The sequence below is a fragment of the Ciconia boyciana genome, chromosome 5, assembly GCF_034638445.1.
Source record: "Ciconia boyciana chromosome 5, ASM3463844v1, whole genome shotgun sequence".
Classification (NCBI taxonomy): Eukaryota; Metazoa; Chordata; class Aves; order Ciconiiformes; family Ciconiidae; genus Ciconia; species Ciconia boyciana.
In genome coordinates, this window is record NC_132938.1 from 50,215,472 (window position 1) to 50,232,391 (window position 16,920).

Sequence of the window (16,920 nt, forward strand, 5' to 3'; positions counted from 1 at the left end):
ACTGACCCAGCTGCCTCTTTGCTCATTGATCATGCCGTAGGGGAACTCATGAAATGTGTAATTAAATACTTCTTTTATTGCTTTGAAACCTAATTGCCTTAACCATGAATCTCCTTTTTCTCTTTTTGCAGTCCCTTGTATCACTAAGTAAACACTTTTTGTCCTTCTACAACACATGAAGCCATTTTCATTTCCTGAACAGATCTTTTTCAGGTACAGGGAAAGGATCCTTTGTGAGGAAAAAATGCTCTGCCATGTCATGACCATCTCTTCATACAAAAAGACAAAGAGGGCAAATTAATTTTAACTGGCAATCTTTGTTCTGCATTCCCCAGATTTTGAGTGGAAGTTGAACTGAACTAGAATGACACCCAGACAAGTCATAAGCAGGGTTGTCGCATGAGCATCTTGCTCTCGGATCTCTGCCACTTATCACAACCGATTGATTGTCGTTCCTTATGTCATGAACCGTTACTGTCAGGGAATGATGGCTTTGCCAGTTTAAATAGTTCCAGTCCTCAGAGCGAAGATCCCATGTCATTCCTAGTCTCACTGCTCAGCTTGTGTTTTTCTTCCAGACTCTGTCTGAGGCTCTGGCCTGCTCTATCTCACTCGCCCTTCTTGTAGTTTTGGACTGCTAATTCTGCTTTCTCCCCACAGCTTCTCATTGATACTCTTCCTCTGTTAAAAGTGGGCCTCTCTTTCCTCTCTCTCCCTTTGCCCTCTTTCCAGCTCCTGGTACACTTATTTATCTTGGTTTCATGATAAAATTGTTTGAAAATATAGTTTTGCATAGGGACAAGAGCAGTATCTTTCTAAATGCTATTCAGGTACTTTATAATGTTACTCAGTTGTTTGAAAACGCAAGAAGACAACACTGGAGTTGACATGACTTTTCCCTTTCTTTATTTTTAGTCAAGGAAGTCTGTACTTTTGATTTGTTGTGTTCCTTAAAATATTTTTTGAGTAACCAGTTTGATTGCAAGGTTTCTTGGTAAGAGGATCGAGATGGTTGCAGATCATTTGTACAGTCACGTGCAGTTTGATCACATTTCGGAAAAACTTCTAGTTATTTGCCTCTCAAATGGACATGATTTTAATTGTAAAATATACAATCCATGAAGTAGGGTATATGATTTTTCTTTAAAATTCAGATGATAATTGCAAACTGTACTACATTTTTAATAAGCTGCAAATATATGTTTGTAAAAGAGAAACGCTGGTTATGTATGTCATATGAAAATGTTGATCCTGTGCAAGAAGGCGATACAGTAAATCTGTTTTTAATAACTTTGCTACTACTGTAATATTTTGTAGTAGGCAAAACATTATAAGATTTGTGTGTGCAGTGTTTTTCATTTGTTTTGTAGATCATATTCTAATATATTGCAAGAGTACCAAAGATCCACTGACCCTAAACTGATTGATAAAGGGAGGAGAGAAGAAGAATGAGTTAAAATGCATAAATGATACTAAAAGTCTAAATATATTCTTCTATGTATGTTCTTCCCTCATGAATTATCTGAGTTTAGCAATACTTCCTTAACCCAACTTATTTCATACTTAGTATCAAAGGAACTCATAACACTTGGTAAATGCTAATTTTTGTGAGCTAGGGAATTGGTTTGGTTTTACAGGGAATAGTATAATAATGTGGCAAAGACAGCAAATGTTTTGTGTTGTAATTAGTAAAACATGCTTCTTTCCTCTCTGTTTCAGATGGTTCATTATTTCGGATAGTTTATTAAGCTTGTAAATGCTGTATTGCTTTGCATATGCAAGGTAGTAGATAAAATTTTATTTGTAAATTGCAAAAAAGAGGCAACTTGTATGTAGAAGACTCAGGTACGTAAAAGCCTTATTTTAGGAATCTGTAATATGTAAATACATGCAAATTTGAGACCAGATATTTTAGTATGTTTACCTTCCTGTGGAATTTCTAAAATTGCATTTCACTTCAGTTTCTGTAGTCAGCATATATTTCAGCTTATAATGTAGCTAGTGTATGATGAAGGTAACAGGTTGCAGCATACTGCTCTTACATGGTATCACATGGGACCTTTCCTTGTGATTTAGATGCCCGCATTTATATATACAGACATGGGTTTAAAAAGCATATTATTTACAAATATTATTCATATTACAAAAATATTGTCCTAAATGCTGTATGCAAAATTGTCCCTGTACGGAGACCTTACTGCTTGTAGAGATGAAAGACAGAAGACAAATGGGAATAGGAACATAATGTGTTATTAGCTGCTAGAAACAGAAGATTGTCCCTTGGCTTATAGGCCAGGAGTCTGTAGGTGACACTATACTGCTCTCTTTCTAAGGATACTCTCCCAACAGAATTTTACTTTCTGAAAATTGAAAAAGAACAGCAGAGGAGGTGCTACAAAGGTATTTTTTGTATGTTTTTAGTGCCATTTTTTTCTCCTACTTACCCTGTATTTAGGTAGACTTACTACTATACTCAAACAGTTAAGATTTTGTTGCTCTAAGTCAATCTGCATGATACAGTGTTCTGTAAGTACAAATGGCAGTCTCTTGCAAAGCATGTTGCTATTAATAAACCCTAACGCAAGATTACTTCTCATGATAACAGCAGCAGCTGGCAAGAATGTTTGCAATTTTAACATATTTGCAGCACTACTACATTCCATCTTGCATTTCTCCTGTGGTTCGTTGTCAGTGAAATTTCAGACTGAATTCTACCATGAATTTCTTCATGGCCTCGCAGTCTTCCCTTCTTTTGCCTCCTCTTCTCCAAATCCTGACTAGATACCAAGCTATCAAACAAGTACTCTACTGTCTAGTGCCTATTCTGTCCACATAGCTTTTCTAAAGCATCTCTCTTTTCTTTCCTGCCTCTTTACACCCACAGTGTTCCTGTCCTTTGCCTCTCTGCTTACGCTGTGTGCAGTTCTGGGAAGCCCTTCCTGCCCACGCACCTCCTTTAATGCAATGAGGAATTCTCTGTAGCTGGCTAGACTAATATTTCCTAATTGAGCCACACAGACCATCAGGGTGAAGAAATATAAAAATACAGCTGCTACAGCATCTATTAATTAATTTTTAATATACATGCATTTAGGTTTAAGTATAATAAATTATTAAAATATTACATGTCAATCAGTTTCCACTTCTTACCCTCGCTTTATTATCTCCAGGCAGATAATAAACGCTCATAGTTGGTACCAATTCTCTTCTTTTGAATAGCATCCAGAATCGGTGCTTGGGCACCTTTCTTTTTTGGGAGGAATGTGTTTGTTTTAAATAATAATAATAATCTTCTGTTTGTTTCATGTATTAGACGTAAGCTTGCCACTTGCTTGCAGTTTCCATTCACACTGATGCAAGAAATAAGTAAGATTATCTAACAGACACTGCACATGGCAAAAAACCTAATCATACAAATTAAAAAAAGCAAGACTACATCACCCCTTTAGCCAACGGCAGGATCTATGGTGTCTGTGCTATTTCTGACTGAGATTTATCTAATGGTATAAAATTGCTTCTGATAGAAATTGTTAGTTTTCTCATCATGTTTGAAATATCATTATGTGTTGAGGTCACTTTGCACTATAAAAATTTGACACTAATTGCAATTAATGTGAGGGCTGAAATTAATTTCCAGATTTATTAAGGACATATGTCCATAGCAGTACTTCTTCACTTTAGAAAGAAAATGGATTAGAATAATAACAGCAGCTATTTTGGTCGGTGCCTAATTTGTAATATTATGTGGATTAAAATTGCAGAAGTAGATCTCATTTTAGGATTTGTTTGTTGATGTTTTTAAAGACATCCCTCCCACCTCATGGATTAGAGAAAGTTTGTTAAAATTTTGTTGGAATTATTCTATTTAATTGTCAAATTAGTTTGCTGCAAATTTCTTTTAGTTTCTTCTCTGCTTCTGTTTTCTTGTTGCATAAAGAGCTGGTCATCATGAGGGAAAACTTCAGTGAGTTGTAGCCATTCCCTCCCCGAAGAAGAGGAGGCAGCTTGAACTGCCTGGTGCCAAGCTGTGTGAGTGATCATGGGTTCCCATGAGATCTGCTGGCATAACTAAAGTTAGCTTTCCAAATGGCCTGGACATTGCGCTGCCTTACTGAGTGAAATTTCTGTGGAGCATCTGATTAACATGGATCACTTTCTGGACCTGGCACCACCTCAGTTTATTACATCTGTTCAACCTGTCTTCCTTAGTTTGTCCTGTGCATTCCCATGAAGGGCTGTATCCAGATGCAGCTGTCTTGCAGGCACGGTACTAAGCCCTGCGCCAGTCTTGAGATTTCTGAGAAGGCATCCGAACTTCTGAGAGGGTCAAGAGGAAATAGTTTACTGTTCTGAAGTGCTGGCCCACTTTAATTTGAGCACACAAGTGAATGTCCAGAAATACTGCATAGTTGTCTGTGGCCGTGTTTAGCAGGTCCAGCCTTACTTTTCTCGATGTAGGAAGAGCTTGTATCAGAAGTGACCTATTCTTTCTGGTGTGTGGAGAAAGTAAATGCTTGAAGACATCTAAGACATCCTGAGGGAATTAATTCATTCCTGAAAACGTGGCAGTGAGGAGAGGCGGGTGCGGAAACCTTTGCGGCCCCCTCCCGACTCACCTACCCACCCTGACTTCTCTCTTTCTCTCTTCCTGATACAGAGGGAAAATTCAGTAGGGAAAATGCAGTTAAAATTCTCACTGGTCACTGAAGTGCAGGAATATTAAAAACCATCATTTGCACCTCTCTCCACTAATTTGGAATGCCGTTCTGACTTGGGGGACCTAATTTATAGAAACAGGTAGCATTGGCAGCTCCTTGCAGTGGGCACGTAGACCATATGAACTCATAATTGCTGAAAATTTTGAGCATATTCTTTGGGCCTCAGTAGACAATTTATGTCCCCTGAGGTTATTCAGACATAGTTACCCAGTCATAATAGGTACTGCAAGCCTAATAAAACTAATCTTTCAAGGGACATCAGTGTTTATTTGCTCTTAGCATTGTCTGTCTTTTGTGTATGTACGTTCATATAAAAATTGAGACATGTTATTTAATAATTGGCCCTAAGGCCTCGTATTTTCTTGGTGATTTTAAGATTTGTAATTCAGATTTGCGCTACTTAAGCATGAGCAATGTTAGTGAGCAAAAAACCCTTTAAATTGAACTGTCTTCTCTGTGAAGAGCTAACTGTAATCTTCATGATATAAACATCAAAATGTGTAAATTTTTTTAACATAGTTTAACAAGTGTATGCATAATGCCTAGTATTTGTATTTGTATATTTATGTATTTGGAAATAGAATCCTTTTTGCAAAGGTACTGGCGTTGACACAAATCATACCTCAGTGGGGTGAAACGTATGATAGAATTATTGAAAAATAAAATATATTAAGTAGTAGTTTTAAATGTCATTTAAACTATTTTCCACTGTTTCTCTAATTTTAATTTCAGATTGCCTGTATCTTAGAGTTGTTCTACCTTTTTGCTTAGCCTTCAGAACTATGAAGCCAGGACACCTATTTGTGCATTTTCATGCAAGAAATTCCTTGCTGTGAGGCAACATAGGACACAGACTTTGTTCTTGGTCCATTTTTTCTGTATTCCTGTAATGTAGCACAAATTTGAAGCTTCGATCTCTCTTCACTAGGAGTTCCAACTTCTTTACAGAGTTTTGAGAAATAGTTCATGTTTTAATGGTATGTGGACATATGGGGAATTAATATTCCTGGAGTCTTGGAGTCTTGAGACTGAACTGTTGAAAACCTGAAGTATTGCTTTTTTGGGGTTTTTTGGGTGTTTTGTGGGGGTTTTTTTTGGTTTTTTTTTTGTTTGTTGTTGTTGTTGGGGTTTTTTGGTGTTTTTTAGCTTACTGGGAGACAAATTTGATGGAAAAGAGGAAGGAGGTGGTAGAGAAGGGGAATTAAATGCAAACATTGGGACTTCGAAGAGACTTTTATAGATCTTCCTTTATAGATGTTTCCAATTTAATTTTCTAAAACAAATACTGAAGTTAAGAGGAAAAATAATTACTGCTGCAAAGTAGCCAACAAAATGAAAGCCATTGAATAAATGGTCTTTTTTTTTTTTCCCCAAATGTGGCCCCCTCTGTATTGTATGTACCTTAAGAGTGTATTGTCCAACTGTTCCATTCCAATCTTTAAATGAGCTCAGCATTATCAACATTATCAATAAGCTTTTTAAATTTTCTCTGAAAGAACAAAAAATCAGTATGCATTCCAGTAGCAAGGACATACAAATGTATGTTGTCTTTGAAGAATCAGAGTGCCAGATATTGGATGTGGCATTCCAAAGCATGTAATGACACGGATCACAAAGCTGTTGCCCTATTAAAAAGCTAATATATGCAACCATCTTTGTATTTCTAAAAGAATGTCAGTCGCTACTTATAAATATGCTAAAAACCTTTCTGAACTTCTGAATTCGTTTGACAGTGCTTGTGAACTTCATGGTCTATTTTTAAAATACAATATATAATTTTCATTCTGTAGCATGCAATATTAAAGCTAGTAGGTAATTGCTTCCTTTCTTCTTCCATTCAGAATTGGGGAGTCATAGCACCTCGTTATCTAATACTACTTAATAACAATCCTCAGAATACATACACAGATATGGATGCTGTTCTTTCAGGGAGAGTTTTAAGATTTTCTTCTAGCTTCTTGCCAATAAGTAGCAGCAGTGCTGCTTTGTAAGACTCTGCCCTTGATTATGCATATCTATCACAGACATATCAAACCCCATATCAAACACAAAGGCTTTATCTGGTCTGTTTTAGGTGTGCCTTCATTAAAGGTTTTCACTAATAGACAAATTAGCAAATTTACTACTATTATCTAGCAGAACTAACCTTAAGTTCTTCCTTTTTCATTTTTCTTTCCCTTTTTATTATCTTATATTCTAGCTTTAAAGTAATCAGATTTTTTTCAGTATAAACGAGAGCTCAGTTTTCAATAGGAAAAATATTAAATGGGAAAAACCTTGCGTATTGTCTTTTAATGTATTATAAATAAGGAAACTTTTTTTCTTTCTCCAGTCCTTCGCCCCTCACGTCTTAAAAATAATGAAATAAAAAATTCTCCCAGTTTACCTTCAGTACACAGTTTCTATTCTGTACACACAAGAGGGGAGACAAGAACCAAGGTGTAGTTGTAAGCAGTAGCTTTATAAACAAATCTAGAAACGAAGGTAATCTTGCCTTATGTCCTTCCTTTGTTTGTTTCTTTCACCTCATGGATAGTCTCCAAAGTTGCAAACAGAACCCCTGTCTTTGCTTGACTTGGAAAAGCAGGAGTGGTTTCTTTACTGTTAAACCAAAATGGAAAAAAATGCTTGTATTGAATGCTGGCTGCATGTCAGGTTGCAACAAGTTAAAAGTTGGAGGTCTCTGAGATGATACAGAATAGATGTTTCACGAACTGGATGCTCATGATGTTCTGACTAGTCCCTGGTCTAGAAGGCATCTAGCACAGAGCCAAAGGCAGATGAGACAACTCCATCCTGTCCTAATCCTGTTGGGAATAGTATAATTTCCACTGAGCGGGGAGACCTCTTGAAGGTCCCGTGATCCTTTGTACTTTTCTCTTCTGTCAAGTTTCCATACTAGTGAGGCTTTAGGGATGCATTTGGTTTTGTGGACGTATAATTCAATTGTTGCATCAGTGTAGCTGGCTTATTAATAAATGGTCTCGAACTGAAATCTTCCTCAGATTTTGCTGTCCTGTTTTAAGTAAAAATGTATATATTTCTTTACGAAGTATGATAAGAAATTTTCAATATATAAATGGAACTGGAGATAATTGAAATTAACCTATTTTGTGTGATATACATATATATTTCATTTGGAATGGGGAAAAATTGTCTGGGATATATGAATTTTTCTGAACGTGTAATTTTGCTTCTGAAAATGTGTTTACCTCACTGGGTCCAAATAGTTAGTATTCATTCAATCAAGATTTAGGGAAAGACCGTTTTTCCATACAAAAGTAACAGAAGATGTAGGCAGGAGGATGAAATACTGCTGCATAGAGACTCTCTGAAAAGAGAATTTGAGGGCACTACTTTGTTTACAAAGTTCATTAGGTGTTAAAAAATCACCACTACATTTAAAGTGTAAAATGTGCTTTTTTTCTTCATTTATGAATGAGAATGTTTGAGCTCTGATTTACAGCTGTGCTTATTTTCATAAAAATACAAATATCCCTAAATCTGATTCTCACCTGAAAGAAAAATTGGAAGTGGTCAGGAGCATTTGATAGATTACTCTAAATAAAAATTTGAGAGATTCAGCATAGCTACAGATGCAACTTGAGCTGCACTTTGTGTGTTCTTAATGCAGTGATTTAGTTTCTTTACAATGGTTGCTTGAAGGGAAATGGCATTTTCTGCTTCTCTGGTGGATGCTTCAAATTCAGAGGCTGTTTACAATATAATAGTTATCACAGGGTGGAGAAAGCCAGGCAGTGCCACACCAGTCCCAGGCTCGTGTTGTAGATACAGCATTGCTTCATTGGCTACAAGTGACATGAGATACACAGAAAGTGAGACCGACAAAAGACAGAACAGAAAAATGAGCTGCTATAGTACCAAGCAGCCAGAGCTGTATTGCTAAAAATGTGGCTGTTTCTGTGTATGCATGTCAGCAAAACAGAAAATTTTTGTAGTGGTAGAAGGTATTGAAGTATTTTTTTAGTACTCCCAGGGTGGCAGTCCCAGTTGACAAGAACTTTACATCATTTTAACAAGTGCCACTGTAGATTATACAGTGAAGTCTCTCAAACACGAATATATTCTTGAGAAAGAATATATCATGACTTGTTTGAGAATCCATTCATTCCATAAAAGGAAGGCCTGACACCGAGTGTTGGACAGCCAGACTATGCCATAGTTCCTTTTTTAATCTTGTTTTATGCCTTGCTTGCAGAGTCAAAGCTGAATTGGTTGTAGTTACAGAGATCTGACCTCTAGGTGCCACCAGTATGATAGAAATACAACCCCCTGTTCTTAATCAAAACCCTTTCAATTAACCTGATACTGAAGTTGTAAGTAGCAGCCTCTGTCATAGAGGAGAACCCCCCAAAGAGGTCGTGGTGGTTCCCTAGAGTGCCAGCTTCACTTCAGAGCTCAGAATGTGTGTTTCAAGGGAAAGATCCTGTACAGTATGGTGATTGACACTTTTGTGTAAAAAAATCATATGACTAGGCAGAGGAGAAAATAAAATACATTACGGCCCAGATATTGTCACTGAAATAACTGTAATAACTGATTTTCAAGATTTATTATAAAACAACTGTCTTGTCTTTTAAGACCCTTTGTTTCTACTTGCATGTAGTCAGAAGAGAAAGCTTGAATTTCGTTTTCCTATTGTTAATAGAGAATCCTTTGGATATTATCTTTATGGAAAAATTGATTTTTGCTATGCCTAGCATGCCATTATTTATGAACTTTTTTTATTAGAAACTATTTCTTGTAACAGTTAGTGGGGGGATGGCCTACCCTGACCTTGGTGAAGACGCTGTGTAAGAAGTCCTTGTAAGCTGGATTCTTAAATACATAGTATATGTGTAAACACACAAAGCTACAGTAATAATAATGTAGTAAATCTGATGGGGAAGGGAGCTTGCTGTAAGTTCAAAAGATGGGAGATCATCTTTAAGTGTCCTTTTTACCATTATTATGAAGAATGCAAACTGCACTGAAGTTTGAAGTCTCTCAGTGCATGAATTTCCAAAACACATCATTCAGAGAACTGTTTTGCACCCTTTTTCATAACTGTTGATAATCCAACTTAATTTTTCCTCTTCCTCCTTGAAAAAGTTGCGCTTGTCTGCAGGTGACTTGAATAGTCTAACAGGCATGGGTTTAGTCTATGATGAAAATTAAATTATCAGCAGAGTCTGCTAAGCTAGGTGGATTTTTTTAGCCTGACCCAGAGAGACATTTGTGATGTTCTTAGGAAGTACAGCATGTCTAAAATGTCCCATGGATTTAATAAAGAGCACGTAGAAGGAAGAACTCTGGTGTACCATTTATTTAGTTACCATACCAATGTAATGGACAGAATAGATTTAGGGTATTTTATAAGCAAAAGAGATTTCTAAAGCACATTTTCTACTTAAGGCTATGCTTATCTTATGTACCATATGAACATTTGTAGCACATGAAATATTTTGAGCATAAATTTTAAAAAATTTCAAAATTTTGCCATTCTATTTTTTTTAAAAAACATATTTGCCTCTGTGCAATATAATGGTTTGTTTTGTGGTCTCATTGTGTACCCCATTTTGCTTTCATAATGAAAAATATAATTTTGGATCACAATGATGTTCAGTAAGGTCCTTGTCATCTTGCACTTCTTTTATGCCAATTTATCATACTGTAGGAAGGGCTAGAAGGAACCACAAGTTCTTGTCCTGGCTTGAGAGGGATTTCATAATACTGGGGTAATCCCCAAGTTACTGTAGTAATCTTTTCTACAAAGACCAGTTTCTTAGGGGATAAAAAGCTGAATTTCTCCCTTTTCTAATACTGAAATCTGAACTGGAAAGAGCTAGAACTTAATTTCTGCCATTTATTTCTATATTTTATGGATTTTCTGCAGAAAAGTCATCCATGAATTTCTGGAGATGAAAATATGTTAGGTAGTTTATCTGAACAAATGGTATGAACATATATATTTTTTCCTATTAACATGAATGAGTAATATACTTTATTCTAAAATAGCAGAAGACTTATCCTAGCCGATCTGGATAGAAATGCTAACTATGACATATAGTCCTACACACAACCAGACACTATTAATTTTAATAAAACCTAAGAAATTTGTTTATTAATGTAATAAATTTACTCTCATATCATTCTTCGCTTCTCTTATTTTTTTGGTTACTGTTTTCAAGTGCAAGCAAGCTACAGCTATTGAAATAGAAAATAGCTGCTTATACTTTTGTCTTGCCACATGTCTGTAGAACATAACAGAAGGTATTACTTTTCTGTATTCCTTTATTTTTTCTTCAGGATAGAATCACAAAATCTTGTTGCCTTTTATGTAGTCCAAAATCAGTATGAAGATTGGACTAGTGCGCCTTGATATTCAGTTTGAAACTGAATAGCTCTGCTGCATTGAAGAGGTAGAAAATACAGATTTACTCACACTAGAAAATAAATTATAATACATTTCTTGCTTTTGTATTTGATTTAAGTTCTTACTTTTGGAAAGGCTGAGAGATTAAACCAGCAAGAAAGTTATCCAAAACTAATATCATTAGTAATGAAGAGGGGAAGAAAGGGGAGGGAGGTGAGGGTTTATGCATTAGAAGATTGAATTATTTATGAATAAAGTTCACCTTCCCCATAGTAAAGGTTTTCAAGTTGTGTGGATGTGCCATGTGCTTGTGAAATACTGTGTGCTTATAGTTATTAGGTATCTACTTGCAAACCAAATGAAGATGCCAGCTGCCTCATTTTCTGTGCAATTTTCTAGTTATGTTTTCCCAGAAAACATACTATCATCCTACCAAGACTTTTAGAAATGGTCCATGACTCTACATTCATATCTTGGCCACATGGTGTAAATATATACTGATTTTTATTATTTTTTTTAAATTCTTCTCAAAGTATAGTCTTTACGAGAAGGTTAAGTCAACAAAGCAGTGACAAATTAAGAAACTATTAGATTACTCTTTAGAAAACATTATTCCTGACTTGAGGGAAGTCTTGCTTAACGCTTTTATATATACAGTGGACTTGTCTGCCTGGTGCACGTGCTGATGTTGCTCTGAGGGATGTGCCTTGTGAAGATATGGGACACCTTTTTTTATCCAATCTAAAGTTTCTGACTGATGTTCTACTTAATGCTACCTGAAACAAAAACCCATACACCTATCAGAAAAACAAATTTACCATTAAATTGCAAGCGATTGAATTTTAAGTCAGAATAAACAGAATGCTTGGGGGAAAGTTGTATTATTTTAAAAGTTGAGGGACTTTATAAGAAGCATGAAATAGCTTAGATACTCGTAAACAATTTCTCATGCCATTAAGAGTTGATTCTGATGGAAGCTTTATTGTTCTGTTCTTAACTTAAAACTTTCTGTCATGGCTAAGTATATCCATTTTTGTATGTGTTTTTTTTTTTTTTTCCAGATAAATGTTAAATTTAACTGAATGGGTTTGTTCTTAAATTGTAATCCACCATGTAATCAAGGTGGAAAATTGATACCTTTTTTTAAGAGAAAGGACTAACGATGACTAGCAAAGTAAAACAAAGTGGTTTTCCCACTAAAGTAAAAGTTTAATTTTATTCTAATTCTCTTCCATTGTCTGTATGGGGGTTTTTTGGGGGGGGAGGCTGTCAAATATAAAAATTTAAGAAAATCACAATTTAACATAGTTACCATGTTAATTTTCAGTGAATTCTTTCACATCATGTAGCTTGTGATGTTGTTTCTGTAGTAGACATGAAGGGGCACTGTAGTGCTGTCTATAAATCTTCCTGTGTTTTCATCTTTTTAGTCTGTTCTGGAAGATCACGGTTTGAAATATAATTATTTTATCTGTTGTGTGTATGTGCATTACTTGTTAGGGAAATATGTTAATCCTTTTAAGTTAAAGAAATATCCTAGAAATGTCAATACAGTTAAAATCATTCTTGTTTAAAATGAGTCACTGTTTTCTCCTCCATACTGTTTATACTCATGAATATAGATAATATTCTCAAGACTGTTAGTGTTTAAAGGTTTCCATGTGCTAGAAGCACGTGAAGAGTATGGACAAGTGCTGGCGAAGTACAGCTGGGCTTGAAATATAAAAGGTATCAACAAAGCAACTTTGATTCCTTTTTTCTTTGTTTTTTTTTAACTTTGGATATTAAAGTACATTTGAAGTACATTTTCCTCGTTAATGGCAACCATTGCATATGCATTACTTGAGACCCTGCAGAACTGAATTACTGGAGATGCCTGATACATTTTTCTTGAGTAGAATAAGTTGGTATCCAAGGCAGGCACTGTGTCAGTGTCTCTTGAAACTACCATCGCAAACAGAAAGGTCATCATCTTGGGATGTATGGTCTGAAACAATGATTATAGATATAAGCAAGAAAAGATACAAGGAATAAATTTTTTACAATGAGGGTGGTGAGGCACTGGAAGAGGTTGCCCAGAGAAGTTGTGCATGCCCCATCATTGGAAGTGTTCAAGGTCAGGTTGGACGGGGCTTTGAGCAACCTGGTCTAGTGAAAGATGTCGCTGCCCACAGCAGGGGGTGGTGGACTAGATGATCTTTAAGGTCCCTTCCAACCCAAACCATTCTGTGATTCTGTGATTATTTCTGATGTCACTGTTTTTTCAACAGAGCCAACATTCACTCCACTCTTTTTCTTATGACAGTGTTCTGTTTGGTGTAGTTGGTATTCTATGATGATGATGAAATGATATAATAAAGAAGATTTTGAGGTTAAACTTTAGGAATGAGTGAGTGTAGCTCTGCCAGTTTCAGTGGCAAGCTGCTTCTTGCATACTCTCATATTTTTGAATTTTTTTATGTTGGGTTTTTTTGTAGACAACTTTGGTTTTGTTTCTGTGAATGTCTAGTTTTGTTTCTAAGTAGTAAAACATTGAATTTTAGAAGATTTCATATGGAACATGCAAAAATCTTGCACCTTTCAAGTTTAAATTTTCCAGAATAAGTGGGGCTTCCTTTGTTCATTGACTCTGCTTTAGCACCCCAGTCTGTATATCAGGACCATAGTCTGAAAAGGTAAGTAATGATATTGAGAAGCTCCAACTCCCTTGAAGATAACAAGCAAGGCAAACCTGCGTTAGTAGCATAGGAAATGCCATCTAGATACAGCACCTCTGTAGTATCATATTTGTTCCTCCTGGAGGGCTGATGAGCTGAAGGAATCCATGTATCTGGAAAGAACTAAAGTCATTTTGGCAGATAATTTTTCCATCGATAAAGTATTGTACCTTCTCTCATAATAAAATACTTTAATTTACTTAGTGTTTTTAAGCAAACAGTTTTCATCCTCGTGCATATTAAACAATTCAGAGAGCAGATTAAAAAATAAGAATTAAGAGTGATATGATAATTTTTAAGTACAGAAAATTATGGGAACCACTGATAATTTTAATGGCTGATAATAAATATATAGACTGAATATTAACACTTTTTTAGCCAATAAGTGGTTTATGAATAATTAATCATTGGTTAATATTTTATGCATCTCTGTATGTTCAAAATGTCTGTTACCTGTTATATCTTTTGATAAACTTTTTATTAATTCCTTAAGGTGCTTAAAATATGAAAAATACTTCTAAACGTGTGCTAGGAAAGATTGAAGTACACAATTTTTAACTTAAATTAGTAGATTTGACCTACATTAAAATTTGAAATTAGGTGGAGACTTCCAGTGAACTTTAATAGTGATTTTTTTAAAATTCTATTTAATACGGGGTTATGATAGACACGAGCAATAAAAATGTCATTTGAGAATGCCATTGTATAGCTTCATGACAAGCTCTTTCATGCCCTGAGAAAATTGCTTTCTCTTTTTTTGTTTATTCTACGATCACCAGTGCAAAGAAGCCAGTAACACAGCCAATTTTGTATGTGTGTTCTGTTTAACTCTCTAAGTGCGATGCATAAAGGTTAAAAGATTATGTGTGCTTTCTTAGGAGCTGCGTTATGATGACCTTAGAGGTAAATGTATTTTCCCCCCCAGATGGGGGGTTTCACTCTTCACTATTTTTAGAAGCAATACAGTGTTTTTATTGCAGTATGTCTTACTAGATGAATTTTTGAAAAATATCTTACTAGCCTTACTTGTCACAAAATACAAACGTTAGGATGCTGAGGGATTGAAACAGTAAGGCTTTTAAATTAGGAATTAAAAAACCCAAAGCCCTACGTATCAAACTTTTGACAGAGCGCTTGTTTGGGCAGTCTCAATACACCATCTTTTTCCATGTTTTTCTTAGAAAGCGTTAGGCTCCAGTTCTTCAAAAGCAACAGTAACACTCCAGATGCCACTGGGAAATCGCGAACAAGAAAAACATCATGTATTTTCACGTCAGCTTTATGTATCAAAACTGCATGCATCTTTCACATCTGCCAGTAGATAGATGCATGCAATTTCAAGTGCAAAAGTGCATGTGCAATTTTTAGACTTTATGCAAACAGCGTATATCTAATTAGCTACTTGCATAAACAAATACTCAACTGCATGCCTTGTATGCACGTCAGCTGAATGCAGTTATGCGCAAATTTTCTGAAAAGCAAGTGTCTTTTAGGCTCACTGCTTAAAAAGCTTGTCAGTGTCTGGAGGGTAGCGTGGATGTTGTCAGCATTTTAAAAAATGGCTTTACAAAAATGGATAGGCTGAGAGGGCTATTATGCAAAAAGTTAATAGATAATATGGTGCTTGTTGGTCACACATGCTGAAAGTACCAGAAACTGAAGTAGGAGAGCGTGTTCCTGTTCTTCAGGACTTCCCCCGCCCCCAGCCGATGAAGAGATTTGTTAATGAATGGAAAACTTTCATTAACAAGTTGCCTCCTTTAAAAACTAACTGAACTTGCAAATGATCAGAATAGCATTCAGCATATCATTAGTACACGAGGAATAAGCCTTAGAAAATTGGAAGAATTGGTTCATGCAGTTCAACAAAAGTACTTTAGAATTTGGGCTTTTCTTTGGTAGCTTGTGCCCCTTTGGTCTCTTTTCATTTTCTTGCTATCTGTGCAGACCCTTTACATTTTTTCCAGACCTCCCCCCACCCCTGTTCAATAGCTAATCTGCTAAATTCATGCTACAACTGCTTCATTGAGTGGAAGCGTTGTTCTGCCCGCTTCGTACCAGCTTTGTTACTGTGCAGTATTTTTCAGCTGTTTGTGCTCATTACCATACAGCTGGTATTTAGAGGAGAGAGGGAAGCAGGCAGAAGCTTTACTGTCTGCAAGTATAAGAAGCTCTTTTGCAAATGGGGTACTGGCAGATGGGACATGTGTTTAAACGGGTTTTGCTGATAACAGACTGCATTAAAAATCATTCTGAGAAAGTCTAAGGTCAGCCCCATGAATTCAGAACTTGAGAGGTATTCAGCTTTTGGAAGACCTTTATAGAATATTAATTAACCCTGGTCCATGAAAGTGACAAATGGATTGTTTGCAGAAATGTTAGATAATATCCCGCTGTCCCCTCTTTATGGTTCATTTCCTTTAGCATCTCCTGATTTGGTTTGTGGGGTTTTTTAAAAACCATAGGATTGTATACTGTGTTCGTGATCAGGGCTGTTGCCAAAACAAATGAGTGAACAAACAGTAAAATCCCAGGTTTCATGAAAGGAAAAATAATTTTCCTTTTGATGTTGCAACTGAACTTCACATTATGTACAATTATATAAATCTTTGCCAGAAGCCAACCCTTTACATATACATGGAAATTGATTCTCTTGCTAGCACTATGGGTAGTACTGCACTGGCTGAGATGATCTGAAGAGATAATTGAACAAAGTTTGTGTCTGGAGCTGGTATGTCTTCTACCGGATCTATTACTGTAGCTGGGAAGGGGGGACAAGCTTTCGGGCATACGGGCTGCTCTTCCAGGCCTGAAATGGAAGCAGGAAATTTTGAGGCTAAGTGCAAGCTGAGAACAGGTGTTCTGCATTTAGAAATACATGTTAATCATTTACTGTCTGAAATACAAGGTAATTGGTATGTGCTAGCACAGCCCTGCATGGGTCTAGTGCATGGCCCTTGTAACAGGATCATCGAATTCCTGGCTTCCTCCTGGAATTTGGTGCATTTCGTGCAGTGCTCCGAGCCCCTTGGGACACCCAGGGGTGACTAAGCAGTCGCCTGGCACAGATGGAGCGCTCCGACAGCTGGTGAAGAGTGGAAACACCAGT

The 16,920-nt window shown here is 36.2% G+C and overlaps 1 protein-coding gene across 9 annotated transcripts in view; it reads left to right on the forward strand.

Moving 5' to 3' along the window:
* Nucleotides 1-16,920, forward strand: part of FBXW7 (F-box and WD repeat domain containing 7) — a 196,065-nt gene that overhangs the window by 117,982 nt on the left and 61,163 nt on the right. The window contains exons 4-5 of one of the 9 annotated variants that reach the window (XM_072861856.1): nucleotides 2,350-2,400; nucleotides 3,938-4,265. The exons of 6 other annotated variants lie outside the window; for them this stretch is intronic. In XM_072861856.1, coding sequence (XP_072717957.1) covers nucleotides 2,350-2,400; nucleotides 3,938-3,975 — 89 coding nt within the window. In that variant the 3' untranslated portion in view covers nucleotides 3,976-4,265. Of the gene's footprint in view, nucleotides 1-2,349; nucleotides 2,401-3,937; nucleotides 4,266-16,920 lie in introns of those variants that run through there. 2 more of the 9 variants (XM_072861860.1, XM_072861861.1) reach the window with 2 other exon arrangements.